The sequence below is a fragment of the Gopherus flavomarginatus genome, chromosome 3, assembly GCF_025201925.1.
Source record: "Gopherus flavomarginatus isolate rGopFla2 chromosome 3, rGopFla2.mat.asm, whole genome shotgun sequence".
NCBI lineage: Eukaryota > Metazoa > Chordata > Testudines > Testudinidae > Gopherus > Gopherus flavomarginatus.
The window spans coordinates 94,780,324-94,800,240 of record NC_066619.1 but is presented as its reverse complement, the minus strand read 5'-3'; the positions used below and the strand labels follow the sequence as shown (position 1 = coordinate 94,800,240).

The following is a 19,917-nucleotide window of genomic DNA, read 5'->3' as shown; positions in this document are numbered from 1 at the left end:
CTATGATAAACATGTTAGGCCCCCAGTCCCACAGTGGGACCTAAATCTGGTGTTGGCTCATCTTGCAGGGCCCCCATTTGAGCCGGTAGCCACGTGCTCCTGGTGGGATCTCTTGTGGAAGGTGGCCTTCCTGGTTGTGATCACATCGGCTAGGCGGGTGTCAGAACTCAGGGCCCTAACCTCCGAGCCCCAGTACGCGGTCTTTCATATGTGTTGGATGTGCAACGTTCTCTGGCTTTTTACTTGGAGCGGATTAAGCCGTTCCGAAAGTCCTCGCAACTGTTCATCGCCTCAGCCGAGCACGTGAAATGTTGGCCGATCTCCACTCGACGGCTCTCCAACTGGATCACCTCGTGCATCCGTACCTGTTATGACCTGGTGGGAATCCCCCTGCCACCAATTGTGAGGGCACACTCGACTAGGGCACAGGCCTCATCAGCTGCCTTTTGGCCCATATCCCCATTCAGGACATTTGCAGGGCTGCCATGTGGTCTTCAGTTCACACGTTCATCTAGTATTATGCGATTGTCTCTCAGACCAGGGAGGACGCCGGGTTTGGCATGGCCGTTCTCCGTCCCGAGAGTTCGTGAACTCCTTCCTACCTCAAACAGATATAGCTCGGAATCACCTGTTGTGGAATACACATGAGCAATCACTCAAAGAAAAGACAGTTACCTTTTCCGTAACTGGTGTTCTTGGAGATATATTGCTCATGTCTATTCTACATCCCGCCCTCCTTCCCCTCTGTCAGAGATGTCTGGCAAGAGGAACTTAGGGTTGGGGGAGCATGCAGCTCCCCTTATACCATGCCATGGAGGCGCCACTCCAGGGGTTGCTAGGGCGCTCCCCTACAGGTATTGCTAGGGGAAAAACTTCCGGCACTGGTGCATGTGGCGAGCATGCACACCTATTGTGGAATAGACATGAGCAACACACCTCGAAGAACACCAGTTATGGAAAAGGTAATTGTCTTTTTTCACTCTGTTGAAGCTTGGCAGGACTCTGAACAGCAGCACAGGCATTGGTGCTGTCTGTCTGCAGATGTGGAACGATTGCAGTGCACTGGTTTCTGCTCTTTTCACATTTGAAATGTTTTTTCTTTGCAACCATAAGGGCTAGAAGATTTATTTATTTATTTATTTATTTATTTATTTATTTTTAATTGAAAGTGTTCTCTAAAGTGGATGACATTCACCAAGGGAAGTTTTCTACTTGCTATTGGCAAGTGGATTTTTCAAGCAGTGGGCCATTAAGCAAACCTTTTTCACTTAGGCCTCATTCTCTTTGCCACTTGTTACTTATATACCTTTGAGAGGCTGATCCTTGAGCTAATCTATCTTTTGATGAAGGATTATATGTTTAAAATGTTTAGTTTTTAGTGTTACAGAGAGAGTGTTCGGGGGTTTTTTTTAAAGTGTGTGAGGGGGAATTCTGCTTTGTTGTACTAGTTAACTCTTAGTAGGACAACTGTAACAGCTGAGATACTCCATATTTACACTGGTATTAATGAGAAAATAATTTTTTTCATCATGTCTGTTAAAACTTTTGAAAATGAGGACCTCATGTCCCAGGACAGGTGCTATCAGGCTGGAACACTCTCCTGTTCCAGCAATGACCCTGCCTGAATGAAGACTGATAGTTTTGCTGAATTATGTAAAAACGTGATATAGGTGAATGGAAAGTAGGCTATCCCTATCATTGCTATTTATAACTATTATTATTTTATTAATACATCTCTACAGTTTTCTTTTTACCAGCTATCTAAAACAAGAGTTAAACCATGATCTTCAGAAATGAAAAATGAATGCTCCAACTCACTGCCACACTAACTGCCTTGAGTGGTTAAGAGTTGGTCACATCTGTTACTAGCTTATGTAACTTGCATGTGTGCGTGAAGTGGCGATCCATTATGGGAAGTCTGTATAAAATCTCGCAAATGTGTTGTCACCAAGAAGTAACTACAGCTTCAGAGCAATTTCTCTCTCTTTTTCCTTACATTGCTTTGCCAATGGCAAAGGTTGCAGAGTTCTATGTATTAACAAACAAAAAATAGGAGAATCTGAAACTCTGCCCTGGGCTGTTATTTTACATTTTAATGATGAGCTTGTTATTGACATTGACTGTCCTTGAAGAAAAACAGGCCCTTTTACAGGCTCATGTTACAGACAAATTAACTTTTGGAGGGGTTTGCTAAGGACATTAGTTGTTTTGTTTCTTCTACTTTTGTCAGATTGTATCAGGATGTTTTGTTCACTTAGTGGTGGGACAGAAACTGTGTGTTAGCATGTCAGAGAAGGAGAAGATTAATAGAAAATAGGGATCGATTCTTACCTGGGCTGCTACAGTGCACATCCATTGTATAAAGTGGTGGGCTCCTGTGGTTGATGATCTGCCTGTGCGGTTCAGGCAGAAGTGCGTACAGGGCTGTAGCTGGCAGTTTCGTAGTGCTTCCTTCTTTCAGCAGAAGGTTGTTAACCAGATTTACCAAGACTGATCTGAAAGTTGGAAGGTAGGGTCTCTACACGCTGCCCATGGTTTCTGCTTGTGCTGGGGACTCTTTCCACGTTTGGTATCTGGTAAACATTTTAGCACTGCCGCTTTTTATTTTAAAAAATTTAAAATATTTGCTAGTGCTTTTAGCACACCAGTTTTAACAGGACTCAGCTTAGGGAGAGAAGAAACTTTTGTATTTAAACTGAAAGACTTTATGCATGTCGCTTAAGGAGTTTCCTTGAATTACGTGTGTTATATAGCTGTTTTGCAATGTGAACAGCCAATCAGAATCAGCCATGCTGGATTCTGAAGTCTTTAAATATACAACACAAACCATTTTGTCTGTTCTTCTGACCAAGATTGTGGTCCAAATATTCAAATAACTACAATGGAAATTAATAGAAATTGTACTTCCTGATTCGGTAATAGATGAAAGCACACTGTTTATTGGCAAAGTCAAAGTCTTCAAGGAAATAATTAAAACATATTTCACAAAAAATGCATCGTCTGTCTGTTTCTCTGGACTAATGCATGGAGTTTATAAAATAAAGAGGAGCACTCTTACCATGAACTATTATTTTTATAAGGACAGCTTCTCTGTAAGCAGAGCTACACTTGAAAGGGAACTGTAATTAGCACATTGTGCTGCATGTTGAGGTCTTCCAGGGTACAATGCAAGCATTCAGGACTCCTCATTCTGCCAACTATGAATAGAATGTCATTGTTGTCCTGTTCTGTCACAATGTGTGAAATTCTTCAAAGAAATATGAGCAGTTTCAACTTTTTTGTTTTCCTATCTGGTTTCCTCAACTTCAAATATCTGAAATGATGAGGAGTTTGATAGGTCAATACCTTACTATTTCTAGCTCTCATGTCAATGAAGGGAGATTGCCTGTTCCTTTTGACCCCATACTGCCAAGAGAAATAAACTGGCACAATATATGCATAAAGATAGGACCGAATTCTTCCTTGATGTAACTCTGCAAACATAAACATACAAACACCTTTCCAATCAATTTAAAAAATGAAGGGAGGTTAGTCTCCTACCAAGGTAAATGGAAATAAAACAACCAGTGAGCAGAAAGCCTTTTTTTTTTTTAAGCCAAAGTTTATTCTCAAACTGTGGGTCGGGACCTCAAAGTGGATCTCGATCCCATTTTAATGGAGTCACCAGGGCTGGCATTAGACTTGGTGAGACCCAGGGCTGAAGCCAAAGCCTGAACCTCATTGCCTGGGACTCAAGACCAAGCCCCACCACACAGGGCCAAATCAAAGCCCGAGTGCTTCAGCCCTGAGCAGCAGGGCTCAGGTTACAATCCCCCACACCCGAAGGTGAATCCATTAGGCTTCAGCTTTGGGCCCCCCACGAGGGGTGGGTGGGAGGGCTTGAGTGGGCTCAGGCTTTGGTCCCCTCCCATGGGGTCATGTAGTAATGTTTGTTGTCAGAAGGGGATTGCAGTTCAGTGAAGTCTGAGAACCGCTTCTCTAATGATCTATGATCTATATCTGCATGCGTGTCCACATGGACAAAAATGGGTGGTCTAGTGCAGTAGTAGTGAACTATCACTCCTCTTTCTGTCACAGTCGATTCTGTTAATTTATGCAGGTCCCTCTTCCTCTTCAGCATGTATCCTGCTAGTTGCTAGGCAACCAGGAGTGATTTACTGCCGGCAGGCTTTTTATGTGGAAGCCTTCATGGTTATTATTTGTAATTATAAAAGTGGGGAGATATGGATTAAAACAGGAGTCTGGCACTCGTAATTAACAATTTTCTTTCAGTATACCCACAGCACAGACATTTGAGACTTCTCTAGAAAAGAAGTGTTTTGTAATATATTCTAACCCTGTCCATTTATGGTATGGATATACATGCACAAAGGGAATAGGAGATGGAATCCTTCTGTGAGAGGAGGTTCAGTAAAAAACGGTAAAATTCTGTGCTCTCATTGATCTAGGTAGACTAAGTCAGATGTTAGTCTTTTGTATCTGCTGCATATTCCAATCCTTAATGCTTTTTCCTATTCACAACTTTAAATAATTTGCAGTAATTAGTTGTGCCAAATTGCAAAGGAATGAATTCATTGTTCGTGTTGCATTTCTAGCTTGATAAATAGAATCTATGACCAAAGCCATAGATAAAATTCTACCTCGGCTTGTTTTTCAAAATACTGGATTTTAGTTTATTACTGTTTATCTTCATAATTAGAGACTATTAGGCTGTCTGTGTATATACACCTCTACCCCGATTATAAGACGAATTCGGATATAACGTGGTAAAGCAGTGCTCCATGGCGGCAGGGCTGCATACTCCGGTGAATCAAAGCAAGTTTGCTATAATGTGGTTTCACCTATAACGCGGTAAGATTTTTTGGCTCCCGAGGACAGCGTTATATCTGGGTAGAAGTGTACTTGTGTAGCCATGACACACAAAAGCTATATAGGCATGGAAGGGCTTTTCTTATGTACAGTAGCAAGAGAGAGAAGCTTGAGTGGTTTACAGTGGGAACAGAACTCAGATTATTCAGTATTTTTTTGCTCTATATTTAAAGGATATCACTACAAATTGTTTTTAATTGCTGTCAGAATCTGAAGTACAGTTGGGGCCAATCCACTATGAAAACAGCTTGATGTTTCACTTTGAACTCGGGACTGCATTGCCTCTGCTCAAAGACTTTTTTCTGTTGAAGTACGAAGCTTCTGAAGTTTCAAACATAGCAGTGAGACTCACTCCTTCTGAGGAGCTAATCCAGGATATCAGTTTTGAGGAGTGGTAGGAGTTGTGAATTTGGTTTGCCATACCTTTTAAATGACAGAACAGCAGGTATGCTTTGCTAGCAGTAATAGCTGTTTGGTTTTTTTCATCACTTTAAAAGGCTGTGTTTCACTGTATGATGTAATTGTGTGGCTGTGGTGAACTATAGCATCTGATGCTAAAGCTACTAATTTTTTTATCACTATTTTGTAACAAGGAATCTGTCTCCCTACCCCATATGTATTGTGTAAGTAATTAAGTGAAAAGGCTAGATTTTTAAACAAGAATATAAGAAGTATTTCTGTAAAATGGCACTCATCTGTTAGCTTATGAAAATGCACACTTGTTTACACAAAATAAGTAATTTTGTACATATAACTGCAGGTTTTTGTTTGCTTTTTATCTGGGGTACATGCCATTTTGCAAGCAACTTGTTGCATCCTCTGAAAATTAGCCTACTGTGTAGTATATGTATATCTTTTACACACATGCACGCGTGTGCGCACGCACCAGTATTAAGGCTGCCTGGGCAACTTTAATTCAGCCCCCTTTTGCATATGTATTATAATAGTCTTTGATTATGTAATCATATACTAATTTTTTTCTTCTGCACCAGATGGATAATGCTCAATTAATGAGCTAGCTATTCAGTATTTTGTTTTTATCCTCATTGTTTAATGTCTGGCCTTAGGCTGTATTTACTGCACTCTATTCAAACCCTGCTTTGAAGACAGAATTCTTAATTTCTCCATGAGCTTTTCTGTGCTGCTCATCACTGTAGTATCTTAGTGCTTCACAGACATAATGGATTTTCACAACACTTCTGTGAGAAGAGTGGCATTATCCCATTTTACATGTGGGGAACTTTTGGCACAGATTGATTAAGGTCAAAAGTATGTACTAATCTGGAGTGCTCAGTTTGAGACACTAGGACGGGGTAGTCAGTAGGCGGACCGCAGGCCAAATCTGGACTACCAGATGCTTTTGAATGGGCCCTAAAATCTTTTTATTTACTTATTATCATTTTTACTATTTTATTATTATTATTTTCTCTGGAGTCTGGACTTTGATTATACCTTGACCAAGAAATTTGGACCTTAACAAAAAATAATTGATGATCCCTGCACTAGGTCATGATTTTTCATGATTTAGCATTATACAGCATTTTATATGTTCAGACCACAAGTCTTATTAATTTCATTTGCAGCTTTAGTGCTTGGCACTTTTGTAAATTTGACACCAGAATTTTAAGTCAAGCACTCAAAAAATGAGGAATCCACTTTTTGCGGCCACTTGTAAAGATTTCTTAGTTTGTGTGTGTGTAATCTAGGTGTATAAAAACAAACTGGAAACAATATAAATTCTATCATGTGGTATCATAATGACACCTCTGTGGGTCATCGCTAGGGTTGGAACCTTTAGGTCTTCCACATAGACCTGTACCACTTGAGCTAATGAAGTAACTGATAGCAATAGTAGTTTGTCGTTCTCTGTTTGGACCAGCTCCAGAGGGAATGAGTCACTTTGACTGTGGAGTTCACAAATACTTGCTCACAGCAGCTGACTGGTGAGACTCAGGAATCTTGGGTTCCGTTCTAGGCTCTGGAGGGGAGTATGCTCTAGGGCAGTGCTTCTCAAGCTATCTGATGTGGGGGACCAGCAATTTTTTTTTCCAAATGTGCCAGGGACCAGTGCCATACTATTATCCTATTCGACACTCTTATGAGGAAACTCGCCGCGTACCAGCAGCCAATGGCTCGTGGACCGGCACCGGTCTGCAGACAACCACTTTGAGAAGCACTGCTCTAGGGGGCACAGACTCTTCTGCCCATTTTCCCTCAAGCTTTGACCCCTTTTGCCCTGTCTTGTCCAACCTGTCTCAGTCTCCTTGCCCAGCCAGTATTAGTTCCTCCTCTCAGCACCTTGTCCAGTCTCTTTCCCCTTCCCAACGCTGGCTCCCAATGTCCCTCCCTGCACTCCTCATCAAATCTGTCTCTCCCATTCCCCCTCCCTCTTCCTGGCTTCTTGTCCCAGTCTCTTTGCCTAGCCATTTCCAGCTCCTTGTCCAATGTCAGTGTGTCATCCTCCCAGTCATCTAGTTCCCAGGCCCAGCCTCCTTGCCGAACCAGCCTGCCTTCCATGCCAGCTCCAATCTCCTTGCCCAGCTAGTGTCAGTTTTCCCACACCCCAAACTCCCAGTTGCAGTTTCCATTCCCCACCCCACCATCATCACCAATCCACTTTCCAGTCTCTCAAGACTCCTTGTTTCAATCTACTCCTTTCTTTCCCCTCTGGTCCAGCTTTTGTCCCTTCTGCATTTGAATCAGACAGCTGCCTTCTCTGTGCTGCCTGGATGCCTGCAGGAAGGTCATTGAGAGAACAGAAGGGACAGCCTCCCTGCTCTCAGTTCCAGCATCCAGCCTGGAGCAGCCATTACAGGGAATGTCCTTCTGCACCCCCATACAGCTGGGCTGGAGCATGTTCCATCACTCTCTGGGGATGGTGCATGCATTATCTGGTCAGTATTAGGAGCTGTGAGTTCCCATCTTGAGTATCACAGTGAGACTAGTACCCTTTAGCATGCAGCTATTGGAAGTGTTATTCTCCCAAAGTCAAAACAAGACTTTAGAATAGAATTATCTGTCTGTCCATTTTAAGGTTTTCTGTAGTGCCTGTCATTGTAGTATCTAAGTGCTTCTGAGGTAAATTAGGTCTACTTGGTAAAGTTCCTAGTAGACTTGGTGGAGTCTTGGTCTCTTTTCTCTTTCATGGTATAAGAAGCTGTGCGTGGAATATCTCTTATTTTTTTCTCGCTATCAAATTCAGCATATAAAAGGGGAGGGGTGTCACAGTGCAACAACACAAGAGTAGTGGGTGTGAGGAAAGCAAACTGTGATTAAGAAATCTGGGACCATGTGGTAAAAGTAAGCAGAGGTGAAAAACTGTTTACTCCTCATCATTCACGTAGAACATGAGATCCCTAGCCAACGGATTCTATCCTCTAACCCCCAAGAACACAGATATCTAGTTGTTCATATATCTGTATTGGTTACAAGGCATCACAGGAGGAGAATGCCCTGCTATTTCCTCCCCCCTCCCCCAGCTATCCTCCTCTCTCGGTCACTTCCCCCAGGTCCATGACAGAATGACTTGCAGTGGACTTGTTTGACGGATATAGCTACAGATTTAGCAGGAGACTGTCCTATGGAGACTAGCTGCTCCACTCTGAGCTCACTGTTAGATAACTACAGAAGCACTACTAGATAGTAGAGATGACTTGCAGCTTTGCTGCTAAGGTTTCTGGCTTTCTGGACAATAGGAGTGAGGGTCGGTGGGAGGGTGGGAGATGCTGGGAGATAGTGTTGATTTGCCTGGGTGGCGAATGAAGGGTGTGTGCTATGGCGAAGGGCTACATGTGTTTAGGATATTTTATGTTGCATGGGTGAGGCAGTTGAGCCAAGTAATAATCTACCATCTGTGCAGTCTCCCTCGTACATCAAATTAAATTGTTTAATTAGCTGTAGAGTAAGAGTGTTGATTGGTTGAGTTACCTCTAATATCACAATGGGCAGGGAGTCTTGTAATTGTAAAGTCACAATGGCTGAGAACTTAAAAATTGGACAGTAACAAATCACAAAACCGTGATGATTGAACTTGGTGATTATTCTGAACAGAACTGATCCTTGATCCTTTGAAAGAAAAGTAAGCATGCTTATTTTTTATGGTTGGTGATCGCTATTGTGTACATTTTCTTTCACTACAAAGCTACAGTAATTGTCTGCATTGTGTCTTTGTTTTTCTCAACAGTTCAGGACGGCAGCTAAGTGAAGTCTTCATTCAGCTCCCATCTAGGAAGGAATTACCAGAATATTATGAGTTAATTAGGAAACCAGTGGACTTCAAAAAAATAAAGGTAGACAACTTAATTGGGAGTGGGCATTTCTTCATACCTTTTCTTTCTGGATGTAGAAATATTGGGGTGGTCCATTTAATCGACATCAAATTATGATCTTTTTGGACATTACAAATTGGCATATGTTCTGAGGCCTAGATTTTAAACACAGAATTGCCATCTAATACAGTAGCCAAAACCTTGTGGCCAAAGGTTGCTCTGCAGCACCCTTCCTCAGTTTCCCCCCTCTTCCTTGGGCACCAAAGATCCACCTCACCCTTGTTTCAGGGGCCAATTGAGGTGTCTGTGTTCTACATCATACATGGTGCACCAGGGCTTCTCCTCAGATGAACAAGCACTCATTGATAAACCCCGTCTCCTATATGTAGGTTTATTTGTCCAAGCGTAAGCCTATTACAGACAAAAACAATTCCTCAGATCACCCTTTGTCCTAGGGTTTCACAGTCTCTCCTCTCAGGGTTCTTTGATAATCCCACTTCCTGTAGCTTCGCAGTCTCAGCCAGCATCCCTTCTCATTCAGCCATCTCTGTTCTTCTTCTGGAACACTGGCAACCATAACCTTCCAGAATATCATCCTTCTAAATCTGAATCTACTTCTGGAGTAGCTGGGCTACATCCAGATACTGTTGGGTATGTGGGTAGATAGTGTATGCAACCCACTGAACCCCTGTGGCCAGGAGGATCCATGTTGTATCCTTATGCTGTATCTATGCCCTTGGCACTTCCACAAATTCCCTCCCTGTTTACCATCTCCCTAGTGAGCTGAAAATACCTGGTATTAATCTCTTCTTACAGCAGTGCAAAGTCTCTGCTGCTTTTGTCCCTTCAGCTCCACACAGCAGTTGAATAACTTTACTTTGCTTTTGGCCCTTACACTTAGAAATGTGCCCTGTTTTAGACATTTCTTACTAAAAAATAAATAAATAAAATCAGGCAATATCTGTCATTCCACATAGTTATGACATTTCTGGTAGGGATTTCTAATATTAATGCATTCATATTTGTATTCAAGATTACAACACAGTGTTAACCAATTGTCCTGTCTTTTGTTTGTCTCTTTTTCTTCCCCTTTTTAAAAAACACAACAGGAAAGAATTCGTAACCATAAGTACCGAAGCCTTGGTGACTTGGAGAAAGATGTCATGTTGCTGTGTCACAATGCTCAGACGTTCAACTTGGAGGGATCGCAGGTCTGATTGAAGCCACATATGCATTTGTGTTAAAATTAAGCATACATGTATTTTTCATTTATTTTCCATTGTCTTTAGTGCTTTATCATAGAATTTCTATTGTTGCTCAGTGATAACTCGGTGTATAAAACCTCTGTTAAAATTCTGTTTGAATTGTGATAGACACAGAGGCCCAAATGCTCTTCTGCCTATAGTATGCACTCGACACAACTGGAGGAAAAGGGTCACAAAGGAGTTGGTTGTAGCTCCTTGATTCTGGGTACAGTTCTGTGCTGTCCCTGGCATAGTTTAGAACAGTCATGGGTCTGTTCTAATCTACACTAAATGGCTGTGTCCCTAAGGATCCTTTTATCACCTTGGGATTACCAGAGTGCAGCAAGGATGCAGAGGAATGGTGCAGTAGCAGATTCATTGCCAGCTGGCACTAAATCCCCCACCCCTCTAGTGGAAGAATCTTATGCTGAGGAAAACCAGTTTATGGCCACTTAGTGCCATTGGAGATGTGTGCTTTGTGGTCTCTGTACATTGCAGTAAATTTGTGCTTTGTAGATATTCCCTTACTGGTATTGCTGGTTGATGAAGGACATCCATTTTGAAAGATTATATTAATGAATTCCCCCCTGAATTGCTAAAGTCCAGAGAACAGATCATTTATGTCAGTTCTATGGGTCTCTCATCTCAGGCAGGTGTAGGATGCGGGATTTGGCTGGGTATGGATTTATGCGTAGGTCTGTGTTCTGCCATATGAATGCAAGACATAAAGGTAAATGGTGATCCTCGTAGAAAGAATACAGAAAAACTATGTGAGATTCACTTATAAAACAATAAGGGCCAAATCTTCTAGGGGATAAGGCTTTCTAGACTAGTCAGGAGGGCATTAAACAAACAACAAAGGGGGAGGGTGAAAGGTGGGAACAAATGAACACTCGTTTACAAAAAAATCAAGATCTTGAGAAATAATCCAGGCACCAAGAGACATGAAGAGATGAAAAATTTTAATTGCCTATACACTGACTATAGGACCCTGGGTAAGAGACAAGAGGAATTGGAATTACTCATTTGTGAACATAAATTTGACCTAGTTGGTATTATTGAAACTAGCAGCAAGAGTTGCATGACTGAAATGTAGTCACTGACTATTTCCTATTTAGGATCAAATGGGCAGAAAAGGACACAGAAAGGCATTGTGTCAAAATAGCATTACCTGTTTCAAAGTCACTGACAACTCAGAAGCAAATTATCTTGCATGCTTATGAATCAGTGTCCTAATAGATAAGGCACAATATGGGGTACAAGTTGGTGTCTGCTGCTGGCCACCAATTCGAACTGGCTCCTTAAACGTCTGTCTATAACAGTGGTGGGCACCCTGCGGCCCGTTTGGGTAATACACTGAGGAGCTGCCAGACAATTTGTTTATATTAGCATGGCCGCCCACAGCTCCCAGTGGCTGCAGTTCGCCATTCCCGGCCAATGGGAATTGCAGGAAGCGGCGCAAACTGTCTCGCAGCCTGCCAGTGGATTACCCTGATGGGTCGCAGGTTACCCACACTGATCTGTAGTGGGTAGGGGGGAAAGCTGCATTGTTACGGAGGATTACAATGTGAGGGTCTAATGCTGGATGTCTTGTGTTGTCAGCACTAAAATGTCCCTGGAATTTCTGAAAATTATGACAATTTCCTAACTCAGAAGTGTTGCATCCAATACTGGGAAATTCTGTCTTAGACTTATTCTTGACAGATTAATAGGAATTGATCTCAGATCTAAACATTAGTGGTACTTAGATGCTAGTGATCATGACTTGATTACATTTGTTTTTTGTAAACAGAATAAAGTCCAAACCAATTATATATATGTATATATATATATATACACACACATATATATATGTGTGTGTGTGTGTGTAAAAGGTCAGTTTCACAAAGCTAACAACAGATTTGAGCCAAATTGTCTGGGAGAAAGAATCTAAATAGAAAGGTATGAAAATTGGGAACTGTTCAGGAATATTTTACCTGAGGCCCAAAAAGCCATAATTAAGAAAGAAGGCTACTCTGTTAAAAAGTCATCTTGGCTTAGAGGAAAAGTGTATATATAACAACAAATGGGAAAAAGGACACAAGGAAGACTCAGTGACTAGCATAGTTAAAGACAATAAGGAGGAGTTTAAGTATATTGGGAATGAACAAAATCCTAACAATGGTATTGGTCCATGAATAGATGGAAATGGTAGAAATGTCCATGATAAATAATGCAGAAAAAGAGAAAAGGTGCTCAATAAATATTTCTGTTCCGTATTTTGGCAAAAATTAGGATGTATTCATGTCATGATGATGATTAAATACTCCCCATTTCAACAATAACTCAGGAGAATGTTCAACAGCAGCTACTAAAGTTAAATATTTTTAAATCACCAGGTCCATATAATTGGCATACAAGAGTTTTAAAAGAGCTGGCCAAGGAGCTCCCTGGACTGTTAATGTTGACTTTCAATAAATCTTGGAAAATTGAGGAAGTTCTAGAGGACTGAAAGAAATTATTATGCCAATATTTTAAAATGATAAATGGGGTGACCAGTGACGTTAGGCTGACAGGCCTTTAATTACAATTTTGGGCAAAATAATGAAACTGCTGGTACAGGACTCAACTAATAAAATAATTAAATAAATATGATAAATGCAAATCAATATGGGTTTATGGAAAATAGGTCTTGTCAAACTAACCTGATACATTTTTTTAGATTCCAAGTTTGGCTGATAAGATAAATAGTATTGATGAAATACACTCAGGGCACATCTTCGCTAGCAACGTTAAAGCGCATGGCTTGTGTAGTCACGGCATAGTGCTGGAAGAGAGCTCTCCCAGCGCTGTAAAAAAACCACCTGAACGAGGGGAATAGCTACCAGCACAGCACTGGTGCACTGTCTACACTGACACTCACACCCCTGAGTAAGAAAGTTGCTGCGCTGTAAAGTGCCAGTGTAGACAAGCCCTTAGACTTCTCTTAGGCATTTGACTTGGTACTGTCTAACCTGGCACACTTTAAATGGATTAAAAACTGGCTACCTGACGGGTTTCAAAATGTAATTGTAAATGGGGAATCACCACTGAGCCGATATGTTTCTAGTGGGGGTCCTGCAGGGATCAGTTCTTGGCCCTACACTAGTTAATATTTTTATCTTGACGTGGAAGAAAACATAAAAGCATCACTGACAAAATTTGCAGATGGCCCAAAGTTTAGGGGAGTGGTAAATAATGAAGAGGGTAGGTCACTGTTGCAGAGCGATCTAGTCACTTGGTAAACTGGGCATAAGCAAACAATATACATTTCCATACAGCCAAATGTAAAGTGTTAAATCTAGAAACAAATAATGCAGGCCATACTTACAGGTTGGGGGGACTCTGTCCTGGGAAGCAGTAACTGAAACATATTTGAGGGTCATGGGAATCATCTGAACATGAGCTCCCACTGCAACACTGTGGTTAAGAAGACTAATGAGATCCTTGGATGTATTAACAGGGAAATGTTGAGAAGGGGTAGAAAGGTTATGTACTTTTTGTATTTAGCACTGGTGTGGCCACTGCTGGAATTCTGTGTCCAGTTCTGGTGTCCACAGTTCAGGAAAGATGTTGATAAATTGGAGAGGGTCCAGAGAAGGGCCATCAAAATGATTGAAGTATTGGAAAACATACTTTGTAATGATAGACCCAAGGAGCTAAGCCAAGAGCTGGGCAAAGGATGATTGATCAGCCAGTAACCACCTACATGGAGAACAGAAATTTGATAATAGAAGGCTCTTCAGTTTAGGAGACACAAACTAAATCAAATGGCTGGATGTTGAAGGTAGACGTATTCAAACTTGAAATAGGTCACACATTTTGAACAGTGAGGACAACTGTTGGAACAACTTACCAAGGGTTGTGGTGGATGCTACATCACTGGAAATACTTAAATTGGATCTTTTGCTAAAGATACATTCTAGTTCCAACACAAATTAATTCAGGGGAGTCCTATGGCCTGTGTTATACAAGAGGGCAGACTAGATGATCACACTGGTCCTTTCTGGCTTTATAATCAGTCAGCCTGGTTCCTCTCTCCCTGGGAGTTTTGCCATTGACTTTAGGGGATTTAGAATTTGGCCCAAAGATAGTAATTTGTTTTGAAGCAAGGTTAATTTTATCTTTCCATGTAACAGATTATGATCCAGGTTATCCTTACCACTTGGCATCAGAACCATCTGAAGCATCAGAGAAGAATTCTGTTGCTTTGGTGATCTTTTGTGCAGTGATGCAGTTCATAAACAGTAGGGGTTGTGATGGCTGCCAAAGTCTGCTCTTTGTCTTGCTCGCAAATTGCCCCTGTCCAGTACAGAGGGACTTGTTAAATAATACAGTGAACTAGTAAGAGTGCTAAGGCTCTCAATCATTATGATTAGGAAATCCAATACGATACATGTTTGTATATATAATCTTATAGTAATTGGTATTAAGTTTAATCAGGATAAATGTGTTTGTGATTCTAAAGTACCTTTGAGCTATCTGAATAATCCAAGCTAGTGTAGAAATATACATTCAGTTGTCTAATACATCACTCCTAAATTCTGTGTAGCAGCATGTACAAGTTCATTTGCAAAGATGATTATGAAGTTTCAGTGCTTCTTTTGCAAGCCATTTAGATTGATATTTCTGTAGTGTTACTCTGATAAGTATATTACTAGTAAGACGCACTCCTCTCTTTCATAGATGCTCTTTAGACAAGGCTAAGATGAAAGCTGATGGACCAAAGATGCTTAGCAGCCTCAGAAATGTTAATAACGAAGCCTTTTAAAAATGAGCATTGATGTTTTAGTCTTTTTGTATCCAGTAGGAAGGAGTAAACTGCTTAGCACAGATTCTTTCTATTAGTCAGCTTGGACTTCTTAAGCATTAAAGATAATTAGTATGAGGATGGTACATTTGTCACCATTAAATATACTGTTAGACTATAATCCGGATCATAGTTAGGGAGCTTGTATTTGAAGACTCATTCTGAATGCTTCCCAAAATTGTTGTTATCTAATGAAAAATATACTGTAGTTAGAGTAGTAATGACAATATACAATAAAAAGAAAAATGGATGCATGCTAGGATGGACTTTTTTCCCTCTAATTGGACGTTTAAAAGTTAACTTACATTTTGAGGGACTTACATTTTGTGATGCACTGTCGGCAGGCTTCTTCATTTGGATCATGAAAAATTCAACATTGGCATTTCTTGTAAAATTCATGCAACAAGCTTTGTTACTTGTTATGAAAAAAAAGGGCCACCCTCTCTGTGGGTTTGCATAGAAAATAATGTTCCATGCTGTGAATTTTTGATGAAACTTGACTTTCAGTTCTGACATAGGTTTGCTTTCATGTTGCAGATTTATGAGGATTCTATTGTTCTCCAGTCAGTCTTCAAGAGTGCCCGACAGAAGATTGCCAAAGAGGATGAGAGCGAGGATGAAAGCAACGACGATGAGGAAGATGATGAGGAAGATGAGTCAGAGTCAGAATGTAAGTCACCTGTTCAAATCTGAGAGAGGGAAGCAGGTTTCACTTGGTACTCAGTCTCTCCAGTTTGTATGTGGAAACTGGTTACAGACTTCTGTTCTTCCATTGGCCATTTTAATGCAAGCAGTTTGTTACCAAATTTGCTATATTGGTTCTCTCAACCCTGACTTTGTTGGCTGGCTGCTCTGTTCTGGCCACATCTCTTAGAACTGTGCCAAAGACTTCAAGCATCTCTAGGCAAAAACAAAAAACAAAAAAAAAACACCAACCAACCAACCCCAAACCCACAAAAATTATAGAAATGTTCCTTTTTTCTACCTGCCCATAGGGGACTTAACCATGCAGTGAACCAGCTTGCCATTGACTGACCGCCTTGTAGTATTTCTTGTGCGCTCTTCTTTCTCTGTTTAGTTGGTTGTTAACATATGCTCCTTGCGAGAACTTCTATTGGAAGACCCAAGCAGAGTTGAAACTCTCAGCGGAAATACTGTTGGATGACTTCCAAAATGATTAGTGAACTGCCAGCTTCTGGTGCAGACCATTGTAATGGCATGTCCCTGTGGCTAGTGCTTGCATACAAACCTCCTCTTCTCACATGTTCTAATCATAGCTCTGCTAACCATATAGGACCCTTATTATTTAGAACACATTGCCTTTAGCAACAACCAGTTACTTTAGAGTACATAAAAGGAGATGATTCAGCCATTTGGAAATGAGCTGATCTTTTGGAGTCAGACCCTAGTGCTCCATTCAGAAAGCCACCTACCTGAAGATGGCCAATTACCCTATCTGGTATTGTGTAATTTATAGCAGCACTACCTGGCTCTAACTAAAAGTAGATACTTTCTGTCCACAGAGAAAAATGATTTTGAAAATAAAATGTATTCTGTTGCACAGGAGGTCTCAGAGAGTGATCCCAGAACCAAATACAGCCTGCAGCCACCCCACTCACTTTAATTGCATAGCGAGGATGAAGCTAATCAGCTCAAGGAAATGGCATTTTTTTATTGAACTATCAGGGAAAATACAAGTACAAGCAAATATCTCTACTTCAGATATTCCAAAGTCATGATAAAGAACACAGAGGTGAAGGGATCTTTTCAGGCTGTTACAGGAGGAGAATGTTCATGAACAGAGAGATTGTGTTAAGAAGCTACGTTGTGGTCCTAGACAGCTAATTTCTGTATTGATTGAGAAAAGGGAGAGAGAAGAAAATACAGTAGAACCTCAGAGTTACCAACGCCTTGGGAATGGAGGTTGTTCATAACTCTGAACAAAATGTTATGGTGGTTCTTTCAAAAGTTTACTGCTGAACATTGGCTAAATACAGCTTTGAAACTTTACTATTCAGAAGAAAATGGTGCTTTTAACAATCTTAATTTGAATGAAAAAGCACTGAAATAGTTTCTTTATTTTTGTCAAATTTTTTTTTAAACTTCACCTGATTGCGTACTTTCAATTCCCAATGAGGTTCATAACTCCGATGTTCATAACTCTGAGGTTCTACTGTAAGAACAGCTGTTACATTCATGTCCATTTTTGCAGCAAAATCTGTGAAAGTGAAAATCAAGCTGAATAAGAAGGATGAGAAAAGCCGGGACAAAGGGAAAGGCAAGAAGCGACAGAGCCGGGTAAAAGCCAAGCCTGTCGTGAGCGATGATGACAGTGATGAGGATCAAGATGAAAATGTAAGTTTTAGTCACTAAGGCAGTGGAGATAGTTGCAGCTATTGCACTTCCCCATTCTATCCATAATCACAACTTTTGATTCTTTGTGTATAGAAATATTAAGCAAACTTGTGCATCAAAGTGTGCTTGAGAGAAGGAGATTGGGCCACCTGAATTCTAAAAAGACTTAAAAGAAATCCACAAAGAACTTGCACTAAAACCTCTGAAGCGAGGAAAAGAACTTTGCTGTGAATCTTGCAAAGGAGACCTTTACAACTTTTCTTTTAACCAGCCTTTGGAAATAGGAGTTAGTGCTAAAATAATGAAGACACAGAATTGTCTTAACACTGGCTGTTTCAGAACTTATTTTTCAGATGTTCAAGCTTTCCTTTGCACTTCTAAAATTCAGAAATGGGGCACACAAGATTTGCTCATTTTCACCGCTACCCCCAAAATGCTAAGTATTATGAATTTACCATAGATATTTCTATTCATGCCAACACTCGGGGGCAAAATTTGCTGAATATTTTTAACAAGTTTGCTGGGCAGACAGAAAGGAACTAATGTTTCCTGACACTGTGCTTTCTCCAGCTCTTCTCTTTTCTGAAGAGACTCACAGCAATGAGCATGAATTGTCATGGAGCAGAAATATAAACACTGTGGCGCCTTTCCTAAGGCAATCCTGATTTGTCAATTTAACTATTGTTTTTCTTCTTCCTATTGTATTACAATCCAAAGAATCACTGACAAAGAATGTCTAACCTTTTCCTTTTTGTCTCTTACTTCCAGGACCAGTCAGAAGCAAGTGGAAGTGACGATGAGTGATCCATAGGGTTTAATCTCTTCTCCCCTTCCCTTCTGTCATTTTATACCCGTGAATTCATTTTGTCAGATAGACATTGGGTTGTTTCTGTAGTCTCATCTTCTATAAACTAGCTTTAGGATAGTGCCAGACAAACATATGGATATCATGGTGTAAAAAAGGAAAAAAAATTGTAACATATTGTGACCAAATGGGCCTCAAAAGATTTAAAAAAAAAAAAAGAAAAGAAAGAAAGAAAGAAAGAAAGCTTTTGATGGAAAAATGTGGGTTGATAGTATATTTCTATGGGTTTGGGTTTAGCTTGGTAATGGTTTGATTGTGCCTGGTTTTATCATTTGATGAGATGCTTTTGAATGGCATCAGAAAGACAAAAAAATACGTCTTTTGTAGCATTGGTAACCAGGAGAAGCCATGAAAAGCTGCTGGTTATTTTATTTTTCATCAGGCAGTTTTCAAGGTTTTTATTTGTTATGTGTTTTTTTTTTACACTGTGGTACATATATGCAACATTGTTTAAAAGCTTATAAATGTACAGTAGTTAGCCTCCACCCCACCCTGTCCATATATATTTTTTTCAATTTATGCTCTATCTCCAGAAAAAAATGCTTTTCAAATTCTATAAAATTTATGTCTACTGTAAACTTTGCTTTTCTCTCTCTCTTGATTTTTAAAAAAGTTGGGTTGAAAAATGCTATTGAATATTGCAATCTATATAGTGTAATGGATGGCTTCTTTCATCAAACTGACCTTTTATGTTACCAATGTGGATTATCACCTTTTCCCTAAAGTGTACTTAATCTTTGCTTTCTTTGCACAATGTCTTTGGTTGCAAGTCATAAGCCTGAGGCAAATAAAATTCCAGTAATTTTGAAGAATGTGGTGTTGGTGCTTTCATAATAAAGAAATAATTTAGCTCTGTAAATATGTGCCTTGTGTTATGAGTGTAGGAGACCATAAAAATACCTTTCTACTATGTATCAGTGGGGTAGCCGTGTTAGTCTAGATCTGTAAAAGCAGCAGAGAATCCTGTGGCACCTTATAGACTAACAGACGTACTGGAGCATGAGTTTCGTGGGTGAATACCCACTTCGTTGGATGCATGTCACATGCATCCAACGAAGTGGGTATTCACCCATGAAAGCTCATGCTCCGGTACGTCTGTTAGTCTATAAGGTACCACAGGACTCTTTGCTTTTTACTATGGTTGCACGTGCGCTAGTATTTGGACCTAAGCTACTCTGTTCTAAACAGGTAACAGGAGAGCTTATTTGTATTAGGCAGAAATATCTGTATAAAGAAATACAGTATATTAAAAACCATAACCTAAAACATCAGTGTAACTCAAAACGCTAACAAGGACTCAAGCGACAAAGCTTGTAGTGATACTGCCCAATAAAATAAAAACGCTGCTTTCTTTCTTTTAGAAAATGTCCCTGTGTCTAGTGAGATCAAATAGAATTTGCTGGTTTCCTAAGAAATCAATCCAGCTGTTGATGTCTCTCCATTTTCTTCACCATATGGTACCTGGAGATTTCAGCTACAGATTTTGAG

General features: G+C 40.3%; 1 protein-coding gene across 4 annotated transcripts in view; it reads left to right on the top strand.

Moving 5' to 3' along the window:
* The window catches only part of SMARCA2 (SWI/SNF related, matrix associated, actin dependent regulator of chromatin, subfamily a, member 2), a 195,619-nt gene extending 176,378 nt beyond the window's left edge, over window positions 1–19,241 (top strand). For all 4 annotated transcript variants that reach the window (XM_050944258.1, XM_050944256.1, XM_050944257.1 and 1 more), the window contains 5 exons: window positions 9,053–9,158; window positions 10,247–10,348; window positions 15,747–15,879; window positions 17,422–17,564; window positions 18,333–19,241. In XM_050944258.1, coding sequence (XP_050800215.1) covers window positions 9,053–9,158; window positions 10,247–10,348; window positions 15,747–15,879; window positions 17,422–17,564; window positions 18,333–18,368 — 520 coding nt within the window. In that variant the 3' untranslated portion in view covers window positions 18,369–19,241. The remainder of the gene's footprint in view (window positions 1–9,052; window positions 9,159–10,246; window positions 10,349–15,746; window positions 15,880–17,421; window positions 17,565–18,332) is intronic.
* Window positions 19,242–19,917: the final 676 nt, after the last annotated feature.